At 49.5% G+C, this 24,186-nt stretch overlaps 1 protein-coding gene across 1 annotated transcript in view; it reads right to left on the bottom strand.

The window, feature by feature from the left end:
• The window catches only part of NTN1 (netrin 1), a 225,032-nt gene extending 212,880 nt beyond the window's left edge, over positions 1-12,152 (bottom strand). Inside the window, exons 1-2 of the mRNA XM_032138783.2 lie at positions 12,085-12,152; positions 10,564-11,644 (exon numbers count right to left, since the gene is read on the bottom strand). Of these exons, the coding sequence (XP_031994674.1) occupies positions 10,564-11,581 (1,018 nt within the window). The 5' untranslated portion in view covers positions 11,582-11,644; positions 12,085-12,152. The remainder of the gene's footprint in view (positions 1-10,563; positions 11,645-12,084) is intronic.
• Positions 12,153-24,186: the final 12,034 nt, after the last annotated feature.

The following is a 24,186-nucleotide window of genomic DNA, read 5'->3' as shown; positions in this document are numbered from 1 at the left end:
TTTTTTTTGAGACGGAGTTTTGCTCTTGTTGCCCAGGCTGGAGTGCAATGGTGTGATCTCTGCTCACTGCAACCTCTGCCTCCCGGATTCAAGTAATTCTCCTGCCTCAGCCTCCCGAGTAGCTGGGATTACAGGCATGTGCCACCATGCCCGGCTAATTTTGTATTTTTAGTAGAGACGGGGTTTCGCCATGTTGGTCGGGCTGGTCTCGAACTTCCAACCTCAGGTGAGCCACCTGCCTTGGCCTTCCAAAGTGCTAGGATTACAGGCGTGAGCCACCATGCCCAGCCAACTAAGTACTTTCTTTTTTTATTTTTGTAGAGACGGCAGTCTTGCTATGCTGCCCAGTCTGATCTCAAACTCCCGGGCTCAAGCAATCCTTCCGCCTCAGCCTCCCAAAGTGCTGGGATTACTGGTGTGAGCTGCTGTGCCTGGCCAGAACTAAATACTTTCTACAGATCAGGAAAATCGCAACTTGATTCTCACTTACATGTGCCTCACTTCTTCTGCAGACATCTTTGATTAAAACAAACAAACAAACAACCTCTCTACCCCTGGTTCAAACAATAAACTGAGGTAAGAAATAGGACTGTTCAGCCCCATTCTTCTCTAGCATTTCTGGGTACCAGGATGGCAAGTCTGCCCAAAAACATGGTTTAAAAAGGATTGGGCCAGGCGCAGTGGCTCACGCCTATAATCCCAGCACTTTGGGAGGCCAAGGCGGGTGGATCACCTAAGGTCAGGAGTTCGAGACCAGCCTGGCCAGCATGGTGAAACCCCGTCTCTACTAAAAATATAAAAACTAGCTGGGCGCGATGGTGGGTGCCTGTAATCCCAGCTATTCAGGAGGCTGAGGCAGGAGAATCACGTGAACCCAGGAGACAGAGGTTGCAGTGAGCTGACACGGTGCCACTGCACTCCAGCCTCGACGATAGAGTGAGATTCTGTCAAAAAAAGAAAAAAAAAAAAAGAAGGATTGATTTCTGTGGATTGGAGCAAGAAGCAGTTTCCTTCCTCATGGCAGCTCAGAAGACCAAGCACTTTCTCACCGTGAATTCTCTCCCGGTTCTGAGCCATAGAATGAGACAGGGCTGGGTGTGGGAATAAAGAGTTGGCTGAGATCGAGCTGCCCACCTCTGAGGTCTGGCTTCGGGGAGAGGAAAACGAGCTGGCCAAAGGGCTGAGGGCGGGGGGATGGGGGGGGGCCGTGTCCAACAGCTCTGCCCTGGGGCCGCCCAACCCAAAGGTACTTTCACGTTTCAAATGCCAAATTCTGTATCTGTAAACACAATGTGTTTTCTTTTTCATGCTGGGATTGGAACTATTCTTGTTCGGCACTTTCTGCACCAGCCCAAATGTAAGCAGAGCACTGAGGGCAGTGGTTTGTGACGGAGATGAGTCTTTGTCCCTCAATACCACACAGACGTGGTTCTGAGTGGAAGGAACAACCTTCAGGTGGGAGAAGCCCCAGGAAGCCTCAGGCACCAGGGTCCTGGCCCAGGTTAGGGCGTAATTTCTTTTGAGTGTAGGGTCAGTGATAAGCTTTTGTTTCAAAATCCAAGGCAGTTCTGGAGGACCTGCCCAGAAACGTCGGGGCGGACATTCCTGGGGGGACCACTCTTTTCAGGGAATCATGGTCTCTCAAATTCTTGGCATGGGAGAAAACAAATACACTACAACAGAACAAACGCAGCAGGAAAATGTGACGTGGACTAAAATCCAATCCTTCCGTGGTAAGGAGCCAAATCCAAAATGCTCTTCCTCTCAAGACCCTCGGCCCCTCTCTGTGCCCCAGACACTCAGCAAAGTGCCTCATTGGGGGCACCCATCTGCGTTCAGGGTTACTGCAAGTGGACACGTCTGCACCTTCTCACATGCACAGCCTCCTTGATGGAAACGTATTTCACCTGCAGGGAGGGCATCCACTTTATATTTCTTTTCTTTTTTTTTTTTTATCTTCTTTTTTTTGTTTTTGAGACACCATCTCTATCACCCAGGCTGGAGTATAGTGGCATGATCTCGACTCGCTGCAATCTCAGCCTCCCAGGTTCAAGAGATTCTCCTGCCTCAGCCTCTGAGTAGTTAGGATTACAGGTGTGGGCCACCATGCCAGGCTAGTTTTTTGTTTGTTTTTGTATCTGTAGTAGAGATGAGGTTTCACCATGTTGGCCAGGCTGGTCTCGAACTCTCGACCTCAAATAATCTGCCTGCCTCGACCTCCCAAAGTGCTAGGATTACAGGTGTGAGCCATTGCGCCTGGTCTACTTTACATTTCTTTACATGCCCAGACCAAACAGAGCCACCTGAACAGTAAATGCTCCAGAAATGTCCATGTATACAAAGTACTTCTCTGTCTGCAGGTTGGGGAAGGGGAAGGTCTTCAGAAGGGGACCAAAAATGGCAGATAGTTTTCATCTCATGGGCTAATTCTGCCTAAGGAGTTATATTGAGGAGTCTAATATTATAAGATCATTTCTGGACTTAGGAGGAAAGCATGCTGCCGTTGATTGTCAATGTCCGCCCTGGTTTTAGAATGCGGGAGTGGTGGTGCATTTATTTGCTGGGTACTCACCACGGCCGCCCCAAAGCAGAAACAAGACGAAATCAGAAGCCCTGACAACGGCAATCAAGCAGGCAGGAAGTGTCCCTCACTTGGGGACTTCAAATATGGAATGCAGCACAGCATACAGGCCCTCAGGAAACTCAGAGATCTACCTCATTTCCTTACATAGGACTCAGTTATTTAAAGCTAGCCCCTTTAAAGGTCCCTGTAGTCCTACAGATTGTCTCACTTAAGTGTGGAGTCTCTGGAATGTGTGAAAATTGGACACGACAACCAATAATCTCTCTTATCTTCAGGCAGAAAAAGACGCGGGAAAAAGCTAGAAAATCTAGCAATAGCACCAGCCAGGAGGGGGCACGGATGGGTCCCCAACTAAAATATGACCACGTGCACAGAGAGCTGAGACCTTACACAGGCCAGTCCTGAATCCTCCAGGGAGACAGACTTCTAGGACCTTCCTCAGCAAGGCACTAGCTGAGTTGAGAAGTGAACCGGAGTGTTACTTTCTGCTTTTAAAGTTCTCGCCCACCAAATTTACTTGAACCCTTTAAATAATCCGGAGGTCTACTACACTTACAGAACCATCTTTTTTTTTTTCTTTTCTTTTCTTTTTTTTCTGAGTCTTGCTCTGTCACTGTCAGGCTGGAGTGCAGTGGCGTGATCTTGGCTCACTGCAATCTCTGCCTCTCGGGTTCAAGCAATTCTCCTGCCTCAGCCTCCCAAGTAGCTGGGATTACAGGCACGCGCCACCACGCCTGACTAATTTTTGTATTTTTAGTAGAGTAAGGGTTTCACTGTGTTGGCCAGGCTGGTTTCGAACTCCTGACCTCGTGATCTGCCCACCTCGGCCTCCCAAAGTGCTGGGATTACAGGCGTGAGCCCCTGCGTCCAACCACAGAATCATCTTTCTTCTAGGTCTTCTCCACATGCACCAATGCACTGCAGTGTGAATTCATTTCACCCTAACTGTAGTTAGTACACTAATCCCAATGATAGAAGGTCCGGGGATTGCTGGGGGTGGCCCTGACACAAGGGCAGAGCACAGCTTTCCATTCTTTGGTGGTACTCCTGAACCACAGGTACCCCTTTCCCCTCAGAGAGTATCTTCCTTTGTGCTCTGAGTGCCAGCAGCTGCCTCTGATAGAACTGTCCATTGTGGAGGAGGCTTGGGGCAGGAACTTAAGCTCTGGGAGAAAAAGAAAAGGGTCTGATGGGAGACATTCTGTATCTCATCAATCACATGGCCACAGTCCCTTCTCTCCATCAGAGGGGAGAACTGGCACAAAATAATGTATTTGAGGCTGAATACACACCTAGCCAAGGCCTTTTGATGTGGGGAGAAATTCACATAAATTATGTAACTTTTTCTTTTTTTTTTTTTTAAGGTGGAGTTTCGCTCTGTCGCCAGGCTAGAGTGCAGTGGGGTAATCTCAGCTCATCGCAACCTCCGAGTCCCTGGTTCAAGCAATTCTCCTGCCTCAGACTCCCAAGTAGCTGGGATTACAGGCACGTGCCACCTCGCCCAGCTAATTTTTGTATGTTTAGTAGACACGAGGTTTCACCATGTTGGCCAGGATGGTCTCGATCTCCTGACCTCATGATCTGCCCACCTCAACCTCCCAAAGTGCTGGGATTACAGGCGTGAGCCACTGCGCCCGGCCAATGATACAACTTTTAAAAGGCAAATTAAAATCTACTTCTTAGTTTACAACAGAGATCCATTTTTGGAGTAAGGAGACAGGAATGCAATACTGAGCTCACTAAGTTGTGCTACACAAGTCAAACCTCATGAGAGCAGATAGCTTTGAGGTGAATGTCTGTCTGTGTCTAGAGGACTGGCCCAGGCAGCTCACTTCTTTCAAGCACTGTTCAGAACAACTGTCCCTCCGAGTTGGCTATAATAGGACACGGCTTTTATGTGATCAGTCTTCCAAACAAACGCTCCCGATACCCCCTGCTCTCTCTGTATGCAACAGTGTCACAGAATAAGCCGAGATGTGCCCTGCAGACTTATCCACACTTAGTCCTGTTTGTGTAAAAGCTGCCCTTTGATGGCCGGGACATCTGTCTTTGAAAAGCTTCCGTTCCTTGTGGCAATCTGATTAATTGAAACAAAGCACACATAAAGCACCTAGGACAATGCCTGGCACTCAATAGGAGTTTGTGGTCTGTCTTCAGGACGCAACCCCACAACCACCATGGATGGACATTTTAAACTCCGCAGCTCCCAGGCCACCCAGACCAACACCATGCCTTCTGAGCCTGCAGAGACCACAAGGGCTTCCAGACGACAGGCGAAATGCTGTGGGCCTGCTCTACAAGTATTAGGCTTAAGTCCTGAGCATTTCAAAAGCCCTCCGAGACCTCCCGTCTCCCTATAATGAAAGGCACTGCAGAAACCCAAGGTATGATTAACACCTTCTGAAAGGACGAAAAAAAAAATACTGGCTCACAAAATATCCGTATTTGTGCATCCACAGATAAGGCCGTTTTATAATCCAGTTCCCTAGAGAGCCATTTATTTTGGTAAAGGCAGTGTGCATTGCAGACACTGTAGAAGCCATCAAGATAACACGAGTAACAATCCAGTGGACTTTTGAAGTGTAAACATAAAAGTCTATTAAGAATACAATGTTGGTTTAATCCCAAGACAAAAAATTTACTTAATGAAAAGCACAACTCATCTCAAGAAGGAAATATCGATACCAGCTGTGAGCAGAAAATGAGGGGATTCCTTCCAGGGAACATCTGAATTTCAACCCACTGCCTTTCCAATATTTACTCTGGACATAAAGTCTCAAATACTTTTCTGAAGATCTCATTTTTCTACAGGAGGAGGAGGTCAGAGAGAAGACTGGGCAGGGCTAATAGAGAGCGTGGAAGAGCCTGGAAACATGCAGACCCACCCCAGAAGGTTTCCCCTGACGAACCTGCCTCCCTGCTCTGGGTGGAGCAGGGAGCAGCCTCCTTGCCTGGAGGGTCCTGATCACCAGGTGCTAATGAGGACCCCAGCAGAGAACCTCACTCCAGCTGCCATGGGGCCAGTAGAGATGAATGACAGCCCTGTGCTGCTGACTCGTGTCAACTGTACCTAGCAGCACCACACCAGTGGCCGGGACATACCATCCCCCATCCACCTCCTCTCTTTGTCAACAGTACTTTCAGCCACTTTCTGGATTTTTTCAATACGTTCCGGTGAAGCAAAGGGATAGTGAACACTAGGGTGGAAAGAGAAGGCCTTCTTTTTTTTTTTTTGGAGACAGAGTCTCACTCTGTCACCAGGGCTGGAGTGCAGTGGCGTGATCTCAGCTCACTGCAACCTCCGCCTCCCAGGTTCAAGCGATTCTCCTGCCTCGGCCTCCCGAGTAGCTGGGATTACAGGAGCCCGCCACTATGCCCAGCTAATTTTTTGTATCTTTAGTAGAGACGGGGTTTCACCATGTTGGCCAGGCTGGAGGAAGGCCTTCTTAAAGAGGGGTTCTGACTACCCACAGCTCAGCTTCGCCACCTTTGAGGGAGATCACAGGCCCTGAAATCAAGAAAGACGTGGCCAAGAAAGCAACACCTGTGGATCCCAAGAACCCCCAGGAAAGTATCTAAATCCCCTTCATTCATAGTCCCAACTTCCAGCTCCAAGCAGGCCTGATGGCTAAGACAAAAGAAAACTTCTTATATACAACTTCACGTTAAGTATGTATGAATATAATACAATAAAATATAATTAATATGATGTAAAATATATAATGCAACACAACGAGGGAACCATGCCCAGTTCTAGCAAGAAGCAATAGGTTGTTCCAGCTTTTCTCCTACACATGGATATATCGCTGCCATTCATTCATTCATCCATTCTTCCATCCACCCATCCATTCATTCTATGGAAAAGCAGCACAATGGATGCAACAAAACAAAGCACAAACGTCAGGCTGGAGTCCCAGCTTCACCACCCAGTAGCTATGTGACTTAGGGTAAACCATCTAATGTCTCTAGGCCACAGTTTCCTCATCTCTAAAAGAAGTACAATTATAGTCCCTATTATTAGCATAGTCACAGTGATTAAATGTCTAAATTAACGTGAGTGCTTGGCAAAGAGTAAGTCCTCCAGGGTTAATCATCATAATGACAATATTCATAATAATTACTATGATTATTAAAAACATTCACTCATCTATAGCTATGTGCCAGGCTCTGGACTAAGCAGCAAATCATTTTAACCTTCTGATTTTTGCAAGAATCTTTAGTGGGGCATTGGATTTCTCATGGCAACACCTCCAATATAACCTCCCTCTCTTGCCAGGGATGAATGAGGGTGGACCAAGCATCAGAGCTACTGACAGCATGAGGACATCCCCCTGATCCCCAACCCAAAGCCATGTTTAAACAATTACGAGCATTATGTTGCAGGTACCTATGACCATAAGAGGCCAACCCAGCACAGTGCTCGTCTTGCAGAGACATCTTTCGTGTGGGTTTTGGGTTACAGCTGGGCAATGCAGAGCCATACAGTGAGTCGCAAAACAAGTTTTCATAAGCTCGACCTATCACAAGCCAGGCAGGGGCTCATGCTGACAACTCCACAGTAAGATTAAACAGCATGCCTCGTCAGGCACTAAATACTAACACAGCTCCGACGTCAGGGGGACAATGATTAAAACTGATGTCAATAATTTATGAAACACAATATGGTCTTCAGATGCTCTTTTGAAAAAAGGGAAGGGCGGGGAGGGGGGAAAGGGGCCTAGCAACCCAGGTGGTTTAAAACTGTTCATGCATTTTGCCTTGAATGTACACACACCCCCATCATGCGTGGGTACTTCTTTACACAATGAACGTGAATGCACATGTGTATAAAAGCATGTGAACACTGCTGATACATATGGGCGGAAGAAAGTATTTAGTTATTCCACTGAGAGCTGTCAAGGCTGTAACGTTATACATAGTCTTGTCTTTCATATTGTTTTGAGGGTTGTTTTTCCCCCCCGGAAGAAATCCAAAATTGCATTTAAAGTATAACTGGGCTTTGCGAAAGTTCACATTTTATTCCATAGAGAGCTTGACCTTGAAACAACACCAAAAAGAAAACTGGACCAAAGAAAACATATAGGATATGTGCATTTCTTAGTCATCTATAAGGACCATGGCCCTATGTCGAAGGACTGTTCAGTCGAATATAATATTGGTAAATTGGTAAATTTTAGGGGGTTTTCTTTGCGGGGGGCAGGGGCGCAGGGTTAGCCTAGGGAAGGGTACCATTTCAATTTATTATAAATCATGTATCATTATTTTATAAAAGCAAAGACCGAATAGCACAGTAATAGGCTCATTGTTATTAAGACTGATTATGGGAATTAAAAATATATATACTTCCTGACTTTGCCGTAGTTGTAAATACTCTGGGTAGCTTGACTTTATATGTCAACGGCGTGAAATTCACAAGAAGAGATTATGTTGGGAGGAAAATCTGAGTCTCTGATAGTCCAAAGTTACTTTTGAAGGATTTATTAATGCTTTTTCCTAGCACAGTGCCCTTCAGTATCTCAGAACACCTGTCAAATACTAATTCATTCACATATCTCCACTACAGGGCCTTTTCATAAAAAGCTCAACCTTTAATTGTAAATCACCCCTAAATTGTCCTTGCTGTCTTTCTCTTTTACAGAATGATGGAAAAATCACTAAGACTTCAATTAAGACTTTATGGGAACTTCAATCTGATGTTCCCAGCTATATCTACAAGGTATCAGAACATCTATTCAAAAAGGAAACTATAAATAACTTTAACATAGTTGAATTGGCTTTGCTTTTATGAGATGACTGAATAATTGGCAAGATTTAAATATACTTTAACTACTGGGAATTAAAATAACTTCAGTAAAACCCAGAAAAATATTGTTAGCCAATCATTTGTCATGTAGATTATGTACTTATTAAGCCTAATTAAACTTTTTGAACAAAAACGTTTACTAATTACATTCGTTAATATGTTGATTGCTCAATTTAGCCAATAAAAAAAGGTCAATCCAATTTGTGTGCATAGTTACTGCTTTGGTCAAGAGACAAAAATCCCAAACTATAGAGATTATTTCAAGTGCATGACCATCATTATAACAAATGCAGGTTACATGTCCACATCCAAAGTGACAGCAAGACCTGGGGGTGGGTGGTGAATCTGAACAACACCAACGCTAAGGCAAATCTTCAAGCCAGTGAAATTTCACCACCACATCAAGTTTATTCGCCTAAATGTATTCACTTGCATTTGTCCAATTAGACCCTGCTGGTGACAAGACAAAGTTATCTTTCATATGCACATACAAACTAAAACTGATAGCGAAACCCTGGGAATCCCTTTAAATGTCAATAAAGGGCTTTTACGCACAAAGGGAAGAAAAGAAAAGAGGAAGGAGGGGGAAAAGAAGAGATGGGAAAAACCAACATTTCCGAGGGAACTGAGCAGATCAAAGGAATTTTATTCTAGAAGACCACTAAGTCGGAGTGTAACTACACACTCTCTCTCTCTGCGAAATCTTGAAAAGTGTCTTCAGACTGGAAACTAGTTCTGATCCTTAAAAGAAAGGGGACAAACAATTAGGTCTGCAAGAGCGGGACACGAGTGTAAAAATGGAGGCCTCCGGTGCAACAGGAGGCGGGAGGCCCGGCGTCTTCAGACCAGGACGCCTGACTGGGCCTCTGCGGCGATCCGGCCCTCCAAGACATGTTTTCCATTCCCTTGCTCAAAACTCTGCATCCACAGTCATGAGGCACAAACTATTCGACAACAACATGACACAATTAATCAGAACCAGACCTCAAAACGTGTGTTTGTGGGGACCAGCAAACTTTGAAATGTGCCTCAGCGGGCAAAGCAATTGAAGAGCCTCACACTGGCTGTTTGAGATGCGGAGATGGAGAGGAAAAATTTGTACGTTCATAAAGGATGCACACCAAATGGGACATTTACAGGCTAAATAATTTTCGCCCAAATAAATGTGGGATTTGGAGCTTTACTTCCTATACTGAAAAAGTAAGGTGTAGTCTTGCTACCTCCCCTCACCCTTTTTCTTTTTCTTTTTTTTTTTTTTTTTTTTTTCTGGGGAGAAACTGATTTCTGAGAGCTTCTGCAGCAGCAAAGTCGTCCAGTTCAGAAACAGAACTTATCCTTTTTTAGCCTCATTTCTGACCCAGCCGTATTCACCCGGTTTTGTCAGATTTCTCTTTCAGGAAATGAAACCCTATTTAAAAAGCGAGAAGCTGGACCCTTAGTTAATTCAAAACTGTTTAATTTCACCAAAGCCTGAAGCTAATAAAAAAAATCTGGTATACTTTTTTAGACCAGAATTGAATTCGTTTAAAATAATTACTGAACGCTCCTTTGTAATGAGCAGATAGTAATTAATTGAAATCACATCATTCTTCTTTTGCTAACACAAACACGCTGTTCAAAAGAGAGAAAAAAAAGTTTCAAATCATGAAAATACAAATGGAGGGCAGGAGTGAAACTCGTCGGGTACCGAACTGACCCCAAACCGCAAACAGTTCTTTGCCATCTCCCAAGGGATTTGTAGGTGTGGAGTTGGAACTTCCCGGGAACTGGGCCGGGGTCCCCAACCGCGAGCCCAGCTGCAGCCTTGGGAAAGGGGGATGGGTGGAGGTGAATCCCAGCGTCCAACCCAACCAGGAGGAAGGCAATGAATGTTTGAGTTTGGATCCAGGGTTAGCGGAGACCTGTCTGCAAATGTTCTGCCAAATCCCCCTCCCGGGAACATTTCTCCTGCTGCTTCATGGCTTCGCAGAGAGCACTGGGCGCAAATTCGGACGTCCACCACGAGCGCCACGCGAGCGAGTGGACCTGCTCTGAGCTCTCCCGGGTCCCGGGCATCCGCGAACGCGCCTCCCGCCGTTCCCACGACCCGCGCTCCTATGAACTCGCCGCTGCGAGGCCCAGCAGCTCCCGCCCGCGCCCCCACCCGCCGCCGGCTCCGCCGCCGCACCCCACTCACCCACGCACTCGTTGGCTTCGCGGGCCGTGGCGCGCTGCCAGGGCCGGTCGTAGTGGAAGGGCTTGCAGCGGTCGCACTCCGGGCCGGCCGTGTTGTGCCTGCAATCGCACACCAGGCTGTCGTCGCGGTCGCGCACGCAGCGGGCCGCGTGGCCGTTGCACTTGCACCGGCCGCCCACCTGTAGGTCGGACACCGCGTAGAAGTACGAGTCGCGCGCCAGCTCCGAGTCGTCCTCGTTCTCGTCGCCGAACGTGTGCAGGCGGCTGAAGGCCACGCGGATGTCGGTGGCCGTGACCCAGTCCTGCAGCACAGGCGAGTTGTCGAAGTCGTGCGCCGAGGGCCGCCCGTCCAGCGTGCTGAAGGCGATGAGGCCGCCCGAGAGCGGGCGCATGTCGGTGTGCGAGTCGGTGCACACGGCCTCCTGCTCGTTCTGCTTGGTGATGGGCGCGCGGTGCGGCCGGTTGTACATCTTGCGGCACTGCGTGGAGTAGAACTGGAAGGGCACCCACGTGCGCCCGTAGTCCATGGACTTGTAGATGGCCATGGACTCGGGCCGCGGCGAGCAGAACTGCAGGCTCACGTAGGTCACTTCGAACTTCTTGCCGAGGGACAGTGTGAGCGTGACGTTGTGCGGGAACTGCAGGTAGTTCTCGGACTGCCAGCACGTCAGGTTGTGCGGGTTGTTGAGGTCGGTGAGGAAGGCGGGCGGGTGCGCCTTCTTGGGGTCGGACGCGTTGCAGAGGTGGCACGAGCGCAGTCGCTCCTCGCCGCGCTCGCTCACCACGCAGTAGCGCGCCGGGGGCCGGCCGCAGGTGCTGGACACGCGCACGTCCTTGCCGAAGGCCGCATTGACAAAGTCCGGGATGCAGCGGCGTGGGTGGCCGTTCTCGTCCGAGCAGGGGTCGGGCTGCGCCGCCTGGCCCGCGAACATGCTGAGCCCGGGCCCGCCGCGCACCGCGCCCACCAGGCACGCCACCGCCGCCAGCGCCGCCAGCGCCTCCCACACTGCGCGCATCATGCTGCGTCCAGCTTGCCCCGGCCCTGCCGCGCCGAGGATCTGTCCGCCTGCCGCAGAAGGCGCCTGCGGAGAGAAGGGAGCTGCGCTCAGCCAGCCCGCCCCGCGCCCTCCAGCTCTCGGCGGGGTGGCGAGCGGGGATGCGGGAGAACGCCCGGCTTCCTGGGCACCCACCCCGCAACCGACTGCCCGCCCCTCTTCCCCAAAGTCCCGCGGGCGGCAAAGCCGGAGCCCTCCAAGTCCGCACCGCTCGCGCCCCTTCTTCCCCGCCCGGTGGGAGAACGCTCTGCTTCCCCGCCACCGCCGCCTCCACGCCGCCCGAGGGGCATGCCTGAGCCGGTCTCCCCGTCCGCGGCCAGCCCCCCTCGCACCCCAAGTTTCGGGCGTCGGAGAGCTGGGGGACCCCGACTCCGCACGGCCCGCGCCCCTTCCTCTCGCAGCCCGGGGTCCCTCTCAGATGCCCCCCGATCGCGTCCCCGCCGGAGAGTCCGCGTTCGGGACTTTACCTCTGGAGGGGGCAAAAGAGAAAGAAAAGTTTGCCTGGCCCCGCCGGGGAGCCCGCGCGCCGGTCGCCGGAGAGCCTCTCGCTCGCTGCTAGCAGGCGCGTCCCGCCTCAGCGCGGGCTTGCCAGCTCCATGCCCAGCGCGGCCGCCGCTGCCCCGGCCCCAGCCCCGCCGCCTCTCTTGCCCGAGTGACTACGCGGCCTCCCGGCTCCCGCCGCTCCCGCCGAGCTCGGAGTACTGCCCTGCCCGCGCCCGGGGCGCACACACTCACGCTGGCCGGCGCGCACTCACACACACGCGCGCTCGCCCCCGAAGGCTCCGCCGCCGCCGCCGCCACTCGCGCTGGGAGTGAGGGGCGGAGGGGAGCGCGGGGGCGGGGGGCGGGGCCGCCGGGCGGGGCGCCGGCCAATAACGTCCGCGAGCTGCCGCCAGCTCCGAGCAAAGTTTTCACCCCGGGAAAGAAGAAAGTTAAAGGGAACCGGCCCGGGACGCCCGAGAGGGAGAGCACAGGCGGGTGGGAACCCGGGAGCCCGAGAAAGAACAGCAGAGACAAAGAGAAAGCGAGGAGAGCGCCCGGGGAAACCCCGGAGAGGGGGCTGGGCCGGGCCGGGCGCGCACCCCGTGGGGGAGGAGGGGCCGCCGGGGACTGTCAGTCTCGCCCGCGCCCCGCGCCGCCCGGAGAGCCTCACGCCCTGGGGAGGGCGCGGGCGGGGGAAGGGGGTCACTTTCTCCCTCCCGGTCCCAGCCAAACACATCTGTGTTTGTTTTCTTTGCTGCGCGGAGGTCGGGCCTTCCTCTAACCCAGCCTGATGGCCCCCGGTGGCACCGCGCACAGGGCTGTGCCCCTGTGGGCACGCAGCCCGGGAGCGTGAGGAAGGGGAGGAGGATGTGACCTCTGCCTGCTCTCCATTCTTGCCTGAAGCCCCCGGGGTCCGGCGAGGAGGGGCTGCTCGCCCGCACTCCCACGGATGTCACCGTGCGTGAGCCTGTCTGTCGGGAACGCGGCTTCGTTCTGGCCAAGGGAGCAGTGGTGGGCAGGAGGCTGAAGGGGTAGGAAGCTGGCAGCACCTGGACGCTGGCCACCGCCCCTCCAAGACGGGCCTGCCTGGTCTCAGGCATAGGGACAGCCCAGCCCTCCCCAGATCCCCTGAGGCAGGCCTATCGGTACTTCCTCAGCCTCATTTTTAAGGGTGCAAAGCCCTGTAATAGCTCATGGGACCTCCACAGCAGCTTTGCTGTTGTATTAGCTCCATTTTGCAGATGAGGAAACTGAGGGTCCCGGGAGCTGAAGAAACTCGCACAAGATCAACCCCCAAGTAAACATCAAACCCAGGAAGAGAAGCCTGGGTTCCTTCCACTGCAGGGCATTTGTCAAATGCATAACCCTGCCGAATGATGGTGTCATGGGGCATCTGCAGGGCCACCCAGCCCCTCCTTGCCTCATTCTCCATCGCCCCAATAAAAAGATTGAGGACAGTGACAGCATCCTTTGGTCATCTTGCAACAGCAGCCTGAGAGCTCTGGGAAAGGAATACACTGGGCCGAGAGTTTGGAACGGAATCTCTGCTCGTTTGTTACTTGTAGATGTGTGGTCCAGTAATAGACCCGGATGAAAAGCCCCAGGTCCTGGTTCTGGCCCAAGGGCTGCCTTGCTGCATTAGCTCCATTAAGTGCCTCAGTTTGTCTTATTGGCATTTTCATAAGCCCTGAGAATCTAAGAAGGGGCCTCGGGGCTCCTCGGGCCCAGCTCCGTCTCCTTGGAAGAAGGCCTTCCCCAGCCTTCCAGAGAGACGGCCACCCAAGCCAGCTCTTCCAGGGATAGGAGCTCACCACAGCTCAAGAAAATAAATCCATTCCATTGCAGGACAGCCTGGATTCATCTTCTCACCCCGGGGTAGCAATTTAGCTTTGCCTTCTTGTGCCGTTTACCACACTCTGCACTGTTTATTTATGCCTTACCTCACCTTGTGGCAGAAAGGATTTCAGGTAACTTACAAGGGTACATAAAATATGACACAATAACAAATTAAAAGTGAGGTCAAAGGAAATAAATGAAATGATTAACCATGGTGACCTGTGAAATCGCAATGGTATACTGAAAGGCAGCATAGCTCTTAGGAGGAAACGCTTCGGCGCCAGGGTACCTGGGTTCAAATTCTGCCTCTGCTGTGTGACTATGGCAAGTCTATGCCTTGGTTTCCTCCATCTGTACAAGGGAGATGATACTTTCTACCCCACTGGGTTGTGAGCGTCACGTGAGTTGACACATTTGAATATTATAGCTGATGGGATATACATATTGCAGGTCTGTAACGTATAAATATGCTTTCTCATGTATGCAAATGTAAATATGCATAAAACTAGGCACATAGTACATGCATATAGAAATGTTAGCTGTTAGTATGAGATCGCTTGATCTATACAGAAATTTTAAATCATTTAGAGAACACTTAAATACAGGGAAAGATGTTCATGACATATTATAATATGAAAAAAGCAAATCAAAAACACAGTATAATGTCATTTTAATTTTTTAAAAAGTATGCATAAAAAGACAACACAGTTAATAGTGGTTATCTCGGAATAGTGAGATTACAGGTGACTTTTATTTATCTTTGCTTGTATGCTCTCAATTTTGCACAGTAAAATGTGAAGTAAGAGAACAAAGAAAAGCTAAGAAGGGAGACAAAGTGGAGATGAGAATACAGGTCCAATGCTCCCTGGAGTTCCAACCTCTACACCTCATCTGAGTGGGCCACAAATTTGTCCCTAAGCTTTCCTGCAGCTAAAATGAGGAGACCATGTTCATTACACAATTCCCAGTGTCCAAGAGATAAAAACAGACCTACTGCTCAAGGGAATTACAACTATTCTTGGTACTAAAATCAGATAGGAATTTCTCGTGGGGGCGTGGCCCAGAAAGGGAACACAGTATGGGGTAATGAGCAAACGTCCCTGACAACATCCCCAAAACAGTCACAACAGTGAGCTGGGTGGGACAGTTTCTGTGATCCCCCTGAATGTAAGCTGATGGCATCGCATCAAAACCCAGATCAGGAAAAGACATTCCAGCAAAGAGGAATGGAAAAGAAGCAAATTGGGGTGCTCAGCGTGCCACGCACCTGACTGGGGTACATTTTGGGGCATCTACAAGACTGAATTGCAAGGTGCTTTCCAAGCCTTCCTCCTGAATGTTGTTTCTGTCCACAGAGGTTGTTTTGTTTTGTTTTGTTTTGAGACGGAGTCTTGCTCTATTGCCCAGGCTGGAGTGCAATGGCTCAATCTGAACCTCCGTCTCTGGGGTTCAAGCGATTCTCCTGCCTCAGCCTCCCAAGTAGCTGGGATTACAGGCGTCCACCACCACACCTGGCTAATTTTTTTTGTATTTTTAGTAGAGATGGGGTTTCACCATGTTGGCCAGACTGGTCTCAAACTCCTTACCTCAAGTGATCTGCCCACCTCGGCCTCCCAAAATGCTGGGATTACAGGAGTGAGCCACTGTGCCCAGCCTATGTCCACAGAGGTTTTGATGGCCCTTGCATGGCAGTAAGTTTGAAATGGCTCTTGGTAGAGTGTGGCTTTTCTGCATTGCCAGCTGAGCTTAGGCCAGGGGTCTTCAGGAGAGGATGAGCGGGGTCACCTTCCAGTTTTATTGTGGTCACTTAGGTCTACGCTTATCGTCTGTAGTAGTTCCTGGTGGGCAGGACTGTCTCACTCACCTTGTGTGCAGGAGGTCTGGAATCTCCTGTAATACAGTGGAACTCCTCTACGTCCATTCCAAACCCCCCTGTCTGTTAAGTCCGCAGGTGGCCCAAACCCTATGCTACACAGCAGCCCAGATCAAGGTTCTCTGCCTCTTCAGATTCTTGAAACCAGTCCTCTATCATCCCTCAGTTTTATCTCTTCTGGGCAAAATGTTCCCGGTTATGTCAATGATTTCCCATAGGACATTGTTTTCTGACCGCACTGCAGCCTCTTCCATCCCCTCTAATTCATCAGTGTCCTTTCCTAACACAGCCTGTCTTTTGAGGGGACAAATGAAAAAAACAGATGTCCAAGTGTTGTGAGAACTTCTCAAAGTGGAGGTGATACATACACACCCGCGAAGGCATGTCAGGCTCTGAGCAGCGGGATCCACGGAGCAAACTGGAGTTCAAAACGCAACAGTGCGGATTTTGGGTGAGAAAGCAAATCACCAGGTGTTTCTGCAAGGAATGCTTTGAGAGGCGAAAACACCATTCCTGGCACACTGTCTTACCTGTGAAGCCAGACGGATCACCCTAGGAGGGGGAGAATGTGGCAGTTTCAAGAAAACTTTCAAGTAGCCAGAGGAGGAGGAGGAAAACCAGGAGATTCGGGTGTTATAGAAACCAATGGGTAAGAGTGTTGCAAGGAAGGAGGGGTGCTGAGCAGTGTTGAGTCACATGCCTTAAAGGTCAAGATAAGATCTGAAACAAGTCCTTTGGATCAAACTACAAGGAAGTCATTGGTGACCTTGACTAGCGGTTGGTTGCAGGGAGTGGTAGGGACAGAAGCCAGGCTGCCTGGGGTTGTGGAGTGAACGGGAGGTGAGAAAGTGGAGATAGCAGGTGTAGACAACTTTCAAGAAAGTGTGAATATAAGTGGCAGGAAAGATAGAGGGTCACAGCAGGAAGGTGACATAGGATTGAAGGAAGGTTGGGATTTTTTATTGTTGTTTGTAAGATAAGGCTATTTGACCATGCCTAAATGTTGATAGGAACTGGAGCCAGCAGGAAGAGAGAGGTGGAAGACAGATAAAACTATGCTTGTAAAACTGGTGGTCAGGTGGTCTCCAAGTGTCTCTTATTTCAATGAAATAGGAAGTGACACCATCTGCTGAGGATGGGGGAGGAGCTGGGAGCACTGGAGGCTTGAGTTCATTACAGAGAAGAGGATAATGCTTGCTGGGCAGAATTAAAGGGCCTATTGAAGTTTGTGACTATCTATGAGAAAGAATGGCAGCCAGCAAGGCCACAGGACACACATGCCCCCTCCCCCAGCAGCACCCAGCAGCCTTTGGATGGACCTAGAGAAAGAGACAGTTGGATTAGTCTCGAGTTGAGAGTGTTTTCGAGGAGGTGGGACAGAAGGAAAGGGGAGTGGGTGGCTGATGTGATGGGCCAGGGCGACAATGCCAAAGGGAGAAGGAAAACAAGACAGGATGGAAGAGGAAAGAGAGAGGCCAGGGGCTAGAGCTGTGCTGTTCAATATGGTAGCCAGTTGCCACATGTAGTACTTCAATTTCAACTTGAATTAATTAAAAATGAGTAACATGGAGAGCTTAGTTGCCTAGTTGCCCCTAATTTGGACAGCACCAATAAAGAAAAATTCCCTCATCACAGGAAATTCTGTTGGATAGCTAAAGGATTCAGGAAGAGAGAAGACATGAGGTGGGAAATAATTGAGGAGGTTGTGGTCCAAAACTAGAGGATTCCGGAGGTGGAATGGCTCTGGGGGATGACAAGCCCTTCCGAGGACAATAAGAGGGGGACTTCTGCTGTGAGGCAGAGTGGAGGGTGATTAGAGAGGAGAAGGCCACGGTGCTGGACGGGCTGTCCACCCGGGCTCTAAAGACCTTTGGAACCAACATCAGAGTTTGGGGCAGAGACGAAGACTGACCAGTGCTGGTGTCTTCAAAGAAAGAAAAGAGTGAAACTGACCAGGAGGTCATTCTAAGGATGAGATGTAGAAGGTGGGACAGCCGTGTGGTTCTGGCCTTGAACAGGAGTTTTCTGGGGTTTTTTTTTGTTTTTGCTTTTATTTTAGATAGAATTTTGCTCTTGTTGCCCAGGCTGGAGTGCAATGGCACTATCTCAGCTCACTGCAACCTCCGCCTCCTGGGTTCAAGCAATTCTCCTGCCTCAGCCTCCCAAGTAGCTGGGATTACAGGCGCCCACCACCATGCCTGGCTAATTTTTTTTTTTTTTGTATTTTTAGTAGAGACAGGGTTTCACTGTTAGCCAGGCTGGTCTCGAGCTTCTGACCTCAGGTGACTTGCCCGCCTCGGCCTCCCAAAGTGCTGGGATTACTGGTGTGAGCCACCGTGCTCAGCCCGGAGTTTTGTTTTGTTTTGTTGTTGTTTTAATGAAGAGGGAAGGAGCACTGGGAATGGAGGAGGACAACAGTGCCCCACTCCTGGGTGTTAGGGATGTGTGGTTTGGAAGAAGGACAGCACCACTGAAGAGGACTGCAGTGCAACTGGGGTGAGCATGAGGGTGGGAGGAGCAATCAGTGAGGAAGGCGAGGATACAGGGGAGGGTACACTCCAGGGACGGGGGCACCAGATGGCACAGGCTGTTTGTGAGGAGGGAGGACAAGAAGAGAGCAAGGGCTTAGGAGAAAAGGGGTGGCCAGGGGTGCCTTTGTCTTGGGTGTGACCAAGGGTTTTCCTTTTAATTTTTAAATTGTATTTATTATTATTTTTTTGAGACAGTCTCACTCTGTTGCCCAGGCTGGAGTGCAGTGGCACGATCTTGGCTCACTGCAGTCTCTGCCTCCTGGGTTCAAGCGATTCTCCTGCCTCAGCCTCCTAAGTAGCTGGGATGACAGGCGCCCGCCACCACACCCATCTAATATTTATTTGTTTTTTTTTTTTTTTTTTTTTTTTTTTTTTTTTTTTTTTTTTTTTTTTTTTTTTTTTTTTTTTTTTGAGACGGAGTCTCGCTCTATCGCCCAGGCTGGAGTGCAGTGGCGCAATCTCGGCTCACTGCAAGCTCCGCCTCCCGGGTTCATGCCATTCTCCTGCCTCAGCCTCTCCGAGTAGCTGGGACTACAGGCGCCCGCCACCACGCCCGGCTAATTTTTTGTATTTTTAGTAGAGACGGGGTTTCACCGTGGTCTCGATCTCCCGACCTCGTGATCCGCCCGCCTCGGCCTCCCAAAGTGCTGGGATTACAAGCGTGAGCCACCGCGCCCGGCCCCCATCTAATATTTATATTTTTAGTAGAGATGGGGTTTCACCATATTGGCCAGGTTGGTCTTGAACTCCTGACCTCAAGTGATCCACCTGCCTTGGCCTCCCAAAGTGCTAGGATGATTACAGGCGTGAGCCACCGTGCCTGGCTGGCTTTTCCTTTTTAAATCAAGCATTATATGTAACATTTACTGTGTGCCAAGCATCTACTAAGCACTTTGATATTCCTTAGTTCACAATCTTCATAAACACATGTAAGATAGGTATATTACTGTGTCCATTTTACTGGAGGAGGAAACTGAGACACAGAGAAATAATTTGCTGAAGATCACATCACTGGTAGGTAGAGAAGCAGGGTGTGAACTAAAATAATCTAGGTCCAGAGTTTGGAGCTCTTAGTCAGAACCTGTGGGTGAGATGGACTTGACTGGGTCTCAATCATCCCTGAGAGGAAGGATGGGCTTCTAGTCTACCAAGAGTATGAGCTGTGTGGTCTGGATGGACTGTGCTTCTTAACACCTCTGGTCCAGTTAAGAGGACAGACCCTAGATGACTCAGTTCCCAGTACTCCCAGTACAGCCTGGGAATTGCAGCAGGCAGAGGTGACCAGGAGCATTTGACCTCTCCAGGAGGGTGAGCAGTGGCCTGGATTCATAGTGTTTCCTTCCCAAATTGAAAGAACTTGACTTGGACAGGCCTGGTTCCAGTGCGCCACTTCCTAATGGTGTGACTTTGGGCAAGTTGCTTGCCCATCTGAGCATCCATTTTTTTCATGGTGAAACGAGGTCACTGCATTCACCTTTATAGGGTTGGTCAGCCATTTAAAAAATTGGATCTGAAAGGGAATACCCTGACAGAGAGTAGATAGATGTTCAAAATATAGTAGGTTTTGAGTTGTTTTGTTTTTGTTTTTTTCATATTTATAATTCTCAGTTCTGCCTTCCAGATCTCTTACCTTAGAAGAACGAGGGACATTCTTTCATTTCAAGGCATCTAGAGCCCAGCTCACCTGATAGGCTGCATGGAGGATTGCTCAGGGAATCCCAGGTCCCTGGACAGGATTTCAGGAGATGTGACTGTCCTGGAAAAGGTTTTAGAACATGGGGAGCAGGCCAATCTAGTGGGAAGGGTTCCTGGAGATATCCATTTCTCCAATATTGTTTATCTGTATCTTCAGCTCAGGCCTCCCCCTTTGCAGGTGTTTTGGCTGAGAGCTCAGGAGCTGGGCATAGAAGCCCATACAAACCCCCAATCCTCCAAATCTTTTAATCTACCAGGGCTCTTTGAAGGGGTGAAAATGCCTGTGGATGGGGGAACCAGCAGATGTAATTTATTTTCATTTGCAAAAAGCTTTTGACAAGGTCCCACCCCAAATGCTATTAAAATAAAGAAAATGGGTCACTGTGGGGGAGGCTTTGTCATGGATGGAAGACAGGCCTTGAGGAAGGAACAAATGGTGCAAATAAAAGGATGTTGCTCTGGATGGAGAAAATAGTGGGGGGCCTCCGAGCCAGAGTTGGGGCTCAGCTCGTTTACCGGTTACACAGACTCTGAAGGAGGGAATCCCCTCGTGAAACCTCAAGGTTTAGAGATGACACTGGACGGGTGGCAAGAGCAAGAGGATGAACTGGAGAATCTCAAGACCTTGTGTGAATGGGCCAGGGAACAGGTTAGCAGGTGATGGATCTGGGAGACATCATTTAAAATACTCTTAGAGAATGAAAGGTTATCAGTGAAGATGATAGAAAAATATTACTGGCCGGGCGAGGTGGCTCACACCTGTAATCCCAGCATTTTGGGAGGCTGAGGCAGGCAGATCACCTGAGGCTGGGAGTTCAAGACCAGCCTGACCAACATGGAGAAACCCTATCTCTACTAAAAATACAAAATTAGCCGGGCGTGGTGGCGCGTGCCTGTAATCCTAGCTACTTAGGAGGCTGAGGCAGGAGAATCGCTTGAACCCAGGAGGCAGAGGTTGCAGTGAGCCGAGATTGCGCCGTTGCACTCCAGCCTGGGTAACGAGTGAAACTCCGTCTCAAAAAAAAAAAGAAAGAAGAAAGAAAAAAAGAATGTTTCTCTGTAGAGGTGGTACTGGCATCTGGGGGAGGAAGATTCTTCCTTGGGCAGAACAGTCCTGGCTACCACGGGACATTTAGCATTCCTGACCCCTGTCCACTAAATGCCAGCAGGTTCCACCCACCCCTGACACACACACCACGCACACCATACACCAGTCATTATGACAACCAAAAGATGGCTCCTTGAATGTATACATCCCCCTTTAAAGAGCCATCCCACTCCCATTCTGATTTACTTGAAATTTAGCCCAATATGCTACTAAGAAAAGTAAAAGAAAATAAAAAGCAAACTACATTCTCAGGAAGAGAATTGGAAATGAAACAGGATGCGTTTAGGATCTTCTGACAACTTCTAGTTATCACATCTCAAAATCCTCGTGGTGGCTGAGCTGACTCACTCAATAGCAACTCCACTGTGGTGCATCAGAAGCACAAACAAAGCAGGGGAGGGAACAGGATGTGCCAGGAAGGGAGGTGGATTTTAAGCAGGTACTTGGGGAAGGACTCCCTAAGAAGGATCCAGTAGAGCAGAATGAGTGAAGTGAGGAAGGAAGCTCTGGGGACAGATGTTTTCTGGGGGAAGGGTACATTCAGGCAGAGGGAATGGCACGTGCAGAAGTCCCAAGACAGAGCTTGTTTTTTTGTTTTGTTTTGTTTTGCTTTTGTTTTGCTTTGTTTTGAGATGGAGTCTTACTCTGTCACCCTGGCTGGAGTGCAGTGGTGCAGTCTCAGCTCACTGCAACCTCTGCCTCCTGGGTTCACATGTTTCTCCTGCCTCAGCCTCCCAAGTAGCTGGGACTACAGGCATCCACCACCACACCCAGCTAATTTTTGTATTTTTAGTAGAGCTGGGGTTTTACCATGTTGGCCAGACTGGTCTTGTACTCCTGACCTCAGGTGATCCACCTGCCTCGGCCTCCCAAAGTGCTGGGATTACAGGCGTGCGCCGCTGCGCCTGGCCCGGAGCTTGTTTAAGTAATGAGATGGGGAGTGGTAGGGGTGAGCTCAGAGGAGAGGCTGAGAGCTAGACCAAGCAGGGCCTTGCAGACTTTGATGGGGAATTTGAGCTCATCAAGATCCATCTTAGATACCTTTAAGGCCCAGGTTCCTTCTTTTCTGCATAGCTCTGATTTTCATAGCGTCTGAGGGAGGAACTATTCTTTTCCCTCAGAATCCCCAGAGTTTAACAGACTGCCTGGCACAAAATAGGAGCGCACCACAAATTAATCGACTAAAGACCACAGAATTACGGACAGTTAAAGGGGTGACCAGCTCCGTGTGGTGAGCTGAAAAATACCCCCTCCAGGGTCGGGCACAGTGGCTCACACCTGTAATCTCAGCACTTTGGGGGGCCGAGGCCTGTGGATCACGAGGTCAAGAGATCGAGACCATCCTGGCCAACATGGTGAAACCCCATCTCTACCAAAAATACAAAAATTAGCTGGGCATGGTGGCGTGCACCTGTATTCCTAGCTACTCAGGAGGCTGAGGCAGGAGAATCACTTGAACCCGGGAGGCAGAGGTTGCAGTGAACTGAGATCGTGCTACTGCACTCCAGCCTGGCTACAGAGCGAGGCTCCATCTCAAAAAAAATGCCCCCCTCAAAAGATATCCATATCCTTAATCCCTGGAACCAGTGAATGTTACCTTATATGGGTGTAAAAGGGTCTTTGCTGACGTGATTAAGGGTCTTGAGATGGAGAAATTGTTATAGCATATCGGGATGGACTCTAAATGTAATCATAGGTGTCCTTACAAGAGACAGGCAGAGGGAAATCTGACAAGACAGAAGAGGATAAAGCTGAGTGAGACAGAGGCAGAGATTGGAGCCATGCAGCCACAAGCCAAGGGATACCAGCAGCCATGAGAAGCTGAAGGGCAAGGAAAGGATCCTTCTCTACAGTGGGGGTCCCTAACCCCTGGACCAGGAACCACCACCAGTCTGTGGCCTGTTAGGAACCAGGCCACACTGCAGGACGTGAGCAGCTTGAGCAAGGGCAAGGCAGCTAAGCTTCATCTGTATTTACAACCACTCCCCATCGCTCGCATTACCACCTGAGCTCTGCCTCCTGTCAGATCTGCAGCTGCGTTAGATTCTCATAGAAGCAAGAACGCTGTTGAGAACTGCACATGAGAGGGATATAGGTTGCACGTTCCTTATGAGGCCCTAAGTCTTGATGATCTGTCACTGTCTCCCATCACCCCCAGATAGGACCATCTAGTTGCAAGAAAACAAGCTGAAGCTTCACACTGATTCTACATGATGGTGAGTTGTATAATTATTTCATTACACATTACCATGTAATAATAATAGAAATAAAGTGCACAATAAATGTAATGCGCTTGAATCATCCCAAAACTATCCCCTACCCCCAGGCCCATGGAAAAACTGTCTTCCACAAAACTGGTCCTTGGTCCCAAAAAGGTTGAGGACTGCTGCCCTACAGCCCTTAATTGCAACCCATTGATACCAATTTCAGACTTCTGGCCTCCAGAACTGTGAGAGAATAAATTTCTGTTGTTTTAAGCAACCATTTGTGGGAATTTGTTACAGCAGCCACAGGAAACTAATATCCCAGCAAATCTCAGAAATGCCAGAATTAAGAGTCTTCTTCAAATCTTAAAAGACAAGCTTGGGGCAAATGAAAGGAACAAAATGAGAGACCACTAACACGCTGGTCTTAAAACATTCATGAAGTCTTCCTTTGGGTTTTCTTCTTACGGGAAGTGGCCACATCTCACTGCTCCTTCCCTCCCCACAACGCTGAGTTCAGAGCAGTCAACAGAAGCTTGCCAAGTGCTTGCTGTTTGTATTAAGGTATTGTAAACCTCTTCTCTAGAGGCCGGGGTTGCAGCACCCTTTACAACCCAGATCACAGTCCAGAAGTAAGTGAATAGCCTCCTGGGCATTTGAGAGAACAGTAGCCAAGACACAGGGGACTTCAGTCTGCAGAGACCCCAGGAGTTCTTCCTTTACAAGACTTTATAACCTTAGGCCAGACATCTTCTGTTCTTCCAGGAGACTGGAGAGCCACAGCTTAAGATCCTTGGGGACATGGTGACTGCTGAACATGGATGCACTGAGAAGTGACA

This window comes from Hylobates moloch, unplaced genomic scaffold, assembly GCF_009828535.3.
Source record: "Hylobates moloch isolate HMO894 unplaced genomic scaffold, HMol_V3 SCAFFOLD_19, whole genome shotgun sequence".
Classification (NCBI taxonomy): domain Eukaryota; kingdom Metazoa; phylum Chordata; class Mammalia; order Primates; family Hylobatidae; genus Hylobates; species Hylobates moloch.
Note: the sequence above shows the minus strand (reverse complement) of the source record. Positions and strands in the feature narration are given on the sequence as shown.